This window comes from Ictalurus punctatus, chromosome 10 (assembly GCF_001660625.3).
Source record: "Ictalurus punctatus breed USDA103 chromosome 10, Coco_2.0, whole genome shotgun sequence".
In the NCBI taxonomy this organism is placed as follows: domain Eukaryota; kingdom Metazoa; phylum Chordata; class Actinopteri; order Siluriformes; family Ictaluridae; genus Ictalurus; species Ictalurus punctatus.
Window position 1 is genome coordinate 12,364,364 of NC_030425.2, and position 9,268 is coordinate 12,373,631.

Consider the following 9,268-nt stretch of genomic DNA (forward strand, 5'->3'; position numbering starts at 1 on the left):
GAAGGATCCCTCACCTCCTACACCCCAGTGTAACCCCTGAGATTGCTACATGATGTGCTTTGTTAAAGCAGCGTAGGTTAATTAAACCACTCCTGTTTTCACTATAATCACACATTTAAAAGAAACGTGTTGGTGTAAAGGGTAATCGAGGGAGTTTCCAGTGCTTGTACAGGTCCGGAGAGTGTGATTGTCCCTGCAGGGCGAATGATGTCTTTCATTAGTCTCCTTGCAGGGGGAGGGGAGCGCAAGTGCAGAGCAGAAGAGGGGATTTAACGATCAACCAGGAGACACCCAAATAGCATGCAAATGGAGAAAAACGAGTAAGTAGCAAATGCAAATCTTACCTTTAAACACGTCCACGTTTTCCTTCTTGCAGTGAGATCACCGTGCTGGCTGTTTGTGTGAGAATAAAGCAGGTCGGTGGCGTTTTTTTTTTTTTAAACATTTTTTTTATTGTTGTTGTTCATTTGAGTAACCGAGCAGATCAGTTTTCCTGTGCACAGAATGTAAGATAATGCAGGCTCTCTGTTCAACTCGGTAACAAAGCTAGCCTAGCTTTGCCTTTCACATGCGAGTGTGTGGAGTGCTGGACGGGCGACGGTGTTGTCGAAATACCATTCAAAATGTGTAAAAAAAAATCAGCTTGTCTGCTTACAGGTTGGCCTTGTGTTATGATTAATGGACCGAGCCTTTTTTTTTATACTCGGGAACCTTACGGCTAAGCGGTTCACTGTATGTGTGTGTGTGTGTGTGTGTGTGTGTGGGGGGGGGGGGGGGGGGTTGTTTTTTTTTTTTTTTTTGCTAGCTAAACTAAAACTAGCCGCATATCATTACAGCTTTATGACATGTCCGTAACAGGGTAATTATATTTCCACGCGTCCTAACACGTTTACGGACGGCCAAAAACGTTAAGACACGCCATTTTTTTCTGCCATTTTCATTGAATTGTAGAGTTGATATGGCCGAGCCGAAAACAATCGTAGGGTTTGTCTGCAGACTCGCAGCCTTTCAGCTTTGAGTCGGCGGCGTCGCGCAGTCGGGAATGAATTACCTTTATGTTATTTTTTATTTTTAAACCCGTGTCATTAAAAAAAAAACAAAAAAACAACAACAACAAAAAAAAACTTTGCACAGAAATGAGTCAGAAATGATATCAAATGTCAAAACTGAATCTGAGTGGGTGGTTTCTGTGAATATGTACGTTGGAACCAACCCACTAACCGGCTTTTTACAGTTCATCAGCGTGCTCGTGTTCTTCAGGATGTCCAGGTATTTTCTCTGCTCTGTTCCCGAGCCTGGCTATAAAGAGTCGCTAACGGCACTCATATAAATCTGGACCCACACTAATAAACGTTTTGGTGAGAAGTATAAATGATAAAACTTTGATAAATGAGTCCTCATGTGCCTCAAGTATGGTTCCTACTGAAATAATAACATCACGCCACACCAGACCTGGAGACTGTAAAAGGGAAATAAATGTTCAGGAAGAAAGTGAACAGAGTGTCTTTCATCTTATGACTCAAGGGGCAGCCCTGTTTCAGTTCAATGGCTTAAAACAGGACATAAACACAGTTTCATCTCCTCTGGACCGAGTAAAAAGGCAGAATGCGGACAGTGACCCGAAATAGACCCGATTTGTTTCTTTTTTTTTAGCAGAGGTGAGGAAGAGGAGGAAGAGCACAGGAGAGAGGCGGGTCGGTTGTTTAGTTTGTGGTAGGCTATTTATTATTATTATTATTATTATTATTATTATTATTATTATTATTATATCCCCATTTCATATTGCACATCTCGCAAGCTTGAGAACACCGGGCATGACATCTTCATGTGACCAGTCATACTCAATATTTATGTAACTTCATGCTGTGTTTGCATCTAACCAAAAAGGAAGGGAAGGGGCACACACAAACACGCACACACACATTTATCTGTGAAGATATCATTATTAATTATGCTGATTAATGCTACATCTACACCTAAATTCAATCCTTATCCTTTGTAACCAAAAGCAAACATTTTATCTCTGTTAGTTTTTAAATGAGAGCTAGGTTCCCTGGTGGACTAGTGGTTTGTATACAGCGCTCTCACTGCTTTGGCCCAGGTTCGATTCCTGGTCAGGGAACCGACTATACTGGAGGGTGGCACAAGCCAATAGACTTTCAGTGCCGGTCCCAAGCCTGGAAAATGGGGAGGGCTGTGTCTAGAAGGACAGAATCAAAGTATATGGATGGGTAATCTGCTGTGATGACCCTCAATGGGAGCAGCTGAAAGAGAGAGAAAAAAAGTTTTTTAAATGAGAGCTGCAGGTTCATTTAGTTTCAAGAAAAAAAGCTTGTAGATAGGAATATCTGACAGTTTTGATCTTATGGGGATATTTAGTCCACATCAAGATATAAAAAAATGCTCCTTCCACACATACTTTACACAAACAGAGCTTGGCTTTGTGTGAAACGTGGTGAGTGTAGACAGAGTCATGCCTTCTGACAGCTGCATGGGGAAAAAAAATCCAAGACAATGTGAGCACTCATATTTGCATGGTAGACAGCTTGTGTAGAAAGACAGATCTAAAGCCTTAGCTTGCATACCTGGATACACACTTCATGTAAAAAACTGGAAGTAAGACATGTATGGATCACTCATATTCATCTTGTTTAGAGGAGAGTCTGCAACAAATGAGAAGTCATTTAGGCCATGTCACATACATGTCATAATATGCATGGATAACTTTCCGTGGTATCAGTACTGGGTTGATACAAGTATATTTTTGTTTCTATATTATTAAACCTTACATAAAAATGTAGGGTTGACTTGGATGTACACTTTAGCCGCACAGTCAGAGATATGATTACATAATGTAAGCATTGTGATAGTAAGAGGTTGTATTTAATTAACAAATGCTGACATATTTTTTCAGTTGAAGTTGAAAACATTTCTGTACAATCCCATTGGATAGGAAAAAACCTAGTCAAGTTGTATGAGCACAGTAATTTATATTAGTATCAATCCTTAAAAACAGTATCAGTGCATTGTGGAGATCATTCATAACATTAGTCATTGGATGTGTGTAACTTTGGGTCTGGTGTGAAACTGCTCACCGAATTTGGCTTAACTAACTAGGCCGTGATCACTGCATGTCACAATTTGCTTTTCCATTTGTTAGTTGTCTGAAAAATAACCCCATGCATTTTCATCTATTATCTGTCTTTGTGCCAAAACCTTAACCACAATGTTTCTTTTTTTTGTATTGTGCATCTGTTGATTGAAATGGTTTGCATAAGATTTGTCCTATTTTTCCTGTCAGTCCCGCTGGTAAGAAGTTTCGCAGCAAGCCTCAGCTGGTGCGTTACCTTGGCAACTCCATGGACCTCAGCTCGTTCGATTTCCGCACAGGGAAGATGCTCATGAGTAAACTGAACAAGAACAGACAGCGGCTCCGCTACGACACCAACAGTCAGACAAAGGTGAGGGCAGATTAATCCCAGAATGTATAAACTGCTGCTTAACACTTACAAGTCCCATGGTTACGTATGACCTCTGTTTTTCTCATCTGTTAATAATAATAATAATAATAATTATTATTATTATTATATTAATAAAAGCTGCAAGCAGCATTGTCGGGGGCCAAGCACCCAGACTCTGTGAGCTGCACATTCACAGATGCACTACAATTGTTGCATAAGCAATCACAGGAAAGCAGAGCCATAACTATAGGCAAAGGGATTCAAGAATGATCAGTAGTTTCATGCATTTTCCAGTCCATTATGGGAAAACTGTTTTGAATATCAAAGTTCCTTTGATAACTGAAATTTGGTTTTTGGTCAAAAGAGAAAAAAGGCTGAAAATATATGCTGCCACGCTCTGCCGCTCAGTGCCCCGATGGTTATTGTTGCATCGCAACATTACTAGATCCGCGATTTAAAGAACGTTACTTTGACATGGAGAAAAAGCAGTGTGCACGGGAAATGATACAGGCAGAGCTGGAGGTGATGAATGCATCTGCTGAAGGATTGACATGCAGCACAGAGCAAAGTGTACCAGAGAAATGGGTGCGTACAAGTGATAAGGCGCAAACTCACTCACTTTCTGAAGTTTGACAAGACTCCTCAGGAAAGCACCTCGATCCACAGAAGTGCCACAAGCACAGCTACGCTTTCCATTGCTTGTGCAGATTGCATGCACGTATTTATCTGCCCCAAGCTCCAGCACAGAGAGTGACAAACTATTCAGTTCAGCACCTCGTGTCTCTCCTGCCAGAAAACTGAGCAACTTTTGTTCTTGAAGAGAAGCCTGCAACTTTTGCTTAAATAGAAAGCAGTCCAATTTGCTATATGTATAGCAGTTACATTAAAATTTGTGTAGCCCTGCAAAACTTTGTTATTGACTTGTGCCTACATCTTTTGTTTACAGTTTGAGGTTGGTTTTACTTCTATTGCTGCTGTTTTGCACTGTTGATTTGCACAATAATCTTTAATTAAATGGAAAGCGGAAATATGTTTACATAAACAGAATAGAGGCCTAGTTCATTACTTGACTGCTGTTTTGCATATCATAATGGTTTTCTTGAACTTTACATTATTTGGTTAATTGGATTTTTTTTTAAAAATCTATTAAATTTGATTGTTACAGAACTGAATGAAGAATAATATTTCATATTGTTTTTGTTTTGGTGTGTTAATTTCAATAAAATTGTGATCATTTTATTGGTTTGTGGTTTTTAAATTCAGATTGTGTCACATAATGGAGGTTAGGACGGGTGCAAGTGCAGATAAGAGCTTTATTAAAGAGAGGCAGGCAGACAAATCCAAAACATGAGACAATAGCTTGGACAACAAACAGGCAATAGGTCAGGCGATCGGCAAACGGGCATAAACGAAGCAAAACAGGAATCGAGGACGAGGGCGAGAACAAGATCAAAACTAGGACACAAAACACGATGAACATCGGCTTGGTAAACGGAAACTTCACGTAATTGTCCTCAACCTACTCAGCAAGCCTGTGGATGGGGACGGAGTCATCTTCGCAGAGAGCACTCCATTCAGGATAAAAGTGTATCATCATATGATAATAATGATCAGACAGAATAACTTTGTATTGATTTTCAGTGACTCTTTCCTTTAAGGAGACAAGTGGATCCAAATCTTGCTAGCAAAATGCCCCTAACATCACAACCGCTTTATCCTTTAATTTGTCTCCTTTAATAATGAATTAGGTAATCCTATTGTGTTTATGCACAATAATCTCTAACCATTTCATATGGACACTTTTTTAAGGCCTGTGTGTCCATCCACAACATCTCTGTGGTGTTTGAATATGAAACTTTCATCGCTGTGTCATGAGTTGTATCCCATGTTGTGTGTGCTGTAGGGAAAACCAGACCTGAACACATCTCTCCCAGTGCGACAGACAGCCTCTATCTTCAAACAGCCCGTCACAAAAGTCACCAACCATCCAAGCAACAAAGTCAAAACAGACCCACAGAAAGCCGTAGACCAACCAAGACAGGTACTTACCTATGGGACTAAATATAAAACAAAATTTGAACTATGTTTTTTAGAGAGCACAGAACATGTTGCTCATATTTTCTATGACCAATTCTGGAAATATTGCCATCCTTTATCAGCATGGACATAAACGATTGTGTAAAATAAACATTACACAAAATGTTTTAAAAAATTGGACAAACCGCTGACCTTTTTTCTTAACAAAATAATTTTTATATAAATGTCTTAACCCCTTAATCTCCTAGATTTCTACTCCTCACTAAGTACATACATTTACCTATTAGTCTTATAGTAAACACCTAATAAGGAGGCTATAAGGAGAAACATCTGAAGAGTAAAACTTCAGTATAAGACTGAATACAAAAATTTTAAAGAATTAAAAAACATACGCTGTACACATGAAGAATATTTAAAAATAAATGCAAACAAATTGTTATTCTTGAAAATTGATTACAATTTGATTCATTGATTATGGGTGTGATATTTCTTCTGTATAAGAATGTTTGCTCATTTTTATGGCCTGTGGCAATAATTCTGGAGCTGGCTTTCATCAGTAAATGTGTTTCTAATCTGTATCTATTCACTATTAGAAATGGTCTGATTTTTTTCTGCAGTTGTTTTGGGAGAAGAAGCTGAGTGGTCTTAATGCTTATGACATAGCTGAGGAGCTGGTGAAAACCATGGACCTACCTAAAGGTCTACAGGGTATGACAGTCTCAACACACCTTACATTAAAAATGTAATTTTTAAAGGGTACCTCAGATTTAAACACATTTATGAAATTATGATGTTAACGTTTATTACATGATGAAAAACCAGCAGGACTTCAGTGAGGTGGCTTTGCTCTCCTGCAGGAGTAGGTCCTGGGTGCACAGATAAAACTTTGCTGTCTGCGATTGCTAGCGCCCTGCACACCAGCTCTGCTCCCATCACAGGCCAGCTGTCGGCAGCTGTGGAGAAGAACCCTGGAGTGTGGCTGAATACGACCCAGCCACTCTGCAAGGCTTTCATTGTTACAGACGAGGACATCAGGTGAGATTCATGCTGTCTGGAAGTTGCTCCAAATATGGTGGCTTTTTGTCCTCATTCACACCAAACATTAACATGTTGCCTGTAACCAGATATCAGCATCTGAATAATGAGCAGAGCTGGGTAGTAATGCGCTACATTGACTTCGTTACATTTACTTGAGTAACTTTTTGAAAAAAAATGTACTTTTAAGAGTAGGTTTAACTGGCCATACTTTTATTCTTACTCAGGTTAATTTTTCGTCACAGAAATGAACTTTTACTTCGCTACATTCAGGGGCGTTCCTCCGTTACTGTTAAACGTTAATGAATATACCTCCCCCAGTACAAAGACATGCTGTGTAGGCTGATTGGCATTTCCAAAACTATCCGTAGTGTGTGAGTGTGTGTGCAGTTGTACCCTGTGATGGGTTGGTACCCCGTCCAGAGTGTTCCCTGCCTTGTGCCCTGAGTTCCCTGGGATAGGCTCCAGGCTCTCCCGTGACCCTGTGTAGGATAAGCAGTATGCAAAATGGATGGATAATATTTTTTTTATGCCCTTAGAAGTTGAACCAACTAATTTTTAGTATGATTTCACTTTTGAATCTTACATACAACAGAGCTTAAGTTGTAAAGATGTGGACCCCTTTATGGGGACGCTTTTATTTTTATTATGGAATAATTACCTTGTATGGATTGTATGTTTCATATTGATTGCTTGTTTAGGAAACAGGAGGAGCTGGTGTACAACGTGAGGAAGCGTCTGGAGGAGGCTCTCATGGCCGACATGTTGGCTCATGTAGAGGAGGCTTCCAGCGGTGGAGAGGCACTTAAGGATGAGGGAAACTGTCATGATGACAAAGAGGATGTATAGCGAAGGTGAGGACACATGCAGCTCTCACTGATTAATGAAAAGTCTGGAAGAACCGAGAACACGGGAAACCGTGAGATTCTGGATTCTGACTTCCAAGTGTTTGAGGAATGGACAATGACATATTTATTTTGGGAAAGAAATTCCAAACTAACATTTTGTATAATTTGGTCTCAAGCTGTGCTGAAAGAATTTAATATTTTAAGGCACTATGAAACAAAACATACGGACAGACAATGTAAACGAGTTAACAAGAGCTCTCAGAAAGCAGCAGTCTGTCTTCTCTCATAGTCCTGAGATGAATTATGTTGCTGTGACAGCTAGTAAATAACAACAAGAGCTTAGAGTAATTAGTTTCCACTGTGTTTATTGTTCGAAAGTTCCAGCACTTGAATGTATTGGCAACCTGCATTGTTTATTATAGTCATATGAATAGGCCAGTCACTAACACCAATTTGAAAAAACCTTACAAAATAAATAATATAAATAATATAATATGTATTGCAGCCTGTTATTGAGAGATTTTATCTTAACATAAAACAATCTCCTCTCTTTTTTTAGGGCAGCAATACATGCCTGAAACTACCTGGATACAAGTCTATCAACTCAATCATCTAATGAGGACCAGAACTCCCTGCTCCAGCAGATCAGCTCAACTTATTTACCAAGATGCTCTAGTCCGGCTATGAAGGACACTAATCTAAACCCACTGGTTGGGATTTCTTTCCAGGGCTTTCAGTTTGGATTTTAGGCATTGATTTTATTTCTGTTTTTCATGTGTATAAGAACAAACCCTTTGCAGATTCCAGAGTTGAAAGTGGCACTTCCATGTATTTGGGTTGTGTCTGAGGGAGTGATGTGACAATCGGGGCAAACTTAAATCCTCCTGTCTAAGTAAGCACGGAGGCTTTATGATATCGCTGAGAATACCTAGTCCTTAATGATGCAGGAAACTAGGTTGTGATGAAAAGAATGCAGTTAGTGTTGTACAGTGTCGGGCTCTGTTGAAGGAACCTCATGAAATGCATGTAGAATTTTGGATGTTTGATACATTTATTCTCCACAGTACGATTTTTGTACTATGCTAAACATCAAGTCCCTCAAATCCCCTAATTCTGGCCACTTGAAGACAAGAGAACATCAGAACCTCAGCTAACCGAATCTCACATAAACTGTAGGAATTGTAAAATGTAGGTTTCTTATGATTCGTGTTTTAATCACCCCTGATTATTCAGTATAAAAATTCAGTGTTGGTTACAGATTTAATGATAAGTTCAGTATTCTACTCTGTTTTTTTCTTTATTTTTTTTTCTTTTTCTTTATTTTTATTTTTTTTTTTAAAATTGCCTCATGTTTGAGTTACATGTTGTATCATAAACTGCCACAGTTTTTGTACGTTTGTATGCTTAACTTAGCGTATTGACCTTAACACATTCATTAATGTTTATCTTGGGCACAGTAGTTTAGAGATGAACAAAACAACTCACACCACAGATCTTCATTTGTGCTTCATCAGTCTGTGGTGTTCATTCACATGACTAATGTTGGTCCATTTGCTGTTCACATTTTTCACACGGAACTGGATTAAAATCTGAATTCAAATGTGAATGGTGACTCTATATAGTACTGCAAAAAACAGTTATTGTTTTTCTGAATGAATGCACATTGCTAAGTTGAAACTACATGTTTGATTTAAAAAAAAAAAAAAAAAATATATATATATATGTTAGAACTATGGTTTAAACATGTACATCAACTGTTGAACTTCCTTTGGCATTTTACAGAGTAAAGTGTTTCTGTATGTTTTATGAGTGACTGGTTCTCATTTGGCCTTTTACCAGTGAATCAGAAATGCATCATGATGCATTTTATTAACCCAAATAAGCTCT

At 38.8% G+C, this 9,268-nt stretch overlaps 1 protein-coding gene across 5 annotated transcripts; it reads left to right on the top strand.

The window, feature by feature from the left end:
• On the top strand, positions 1-9,190 carry mbd3b (methyl-CpG binding domain protein 3b). Of its 5 annotated transcripts, none has more exons than XM_047158104.2 (8): positions 1-320; positions 1,657-1,713; positions 3,302-3,461; positions 5,365-5,502; positions 6,116-6,206; positions 6,356-6,533; positions 7,235-7,387; positions 7,941-9,190. In XM_047158104.2, exons 1-7 carry the CDS (start codon positions 301-303, stop codon positions 7,380-7,382), a joined length of 792 nt encoding a protein of 263 aa, XP_047014060.1. In that variant the 5' UTR covers positions 1-300; the 3' UTR covers positions 7,383-7,387; positions 7,941-9,190. The 5 variants fall into 5 exon arrangements, with proteins under 5 accessions (XP_047014060.1, XP_017333500.1, XP_017333502.1 ...); XM_017478011.3 differs by having other exon boundaries at positions 2-320; positions 1,654-1,713; XM_047158105.2 differs by lacking the exon at positions 1-320 and adding an exon at positions 330-416 and having other exon boundaries at positions 1,654-1,713.
• Positions 9,191-9,268: the final 78 nt, after the last annotated feature.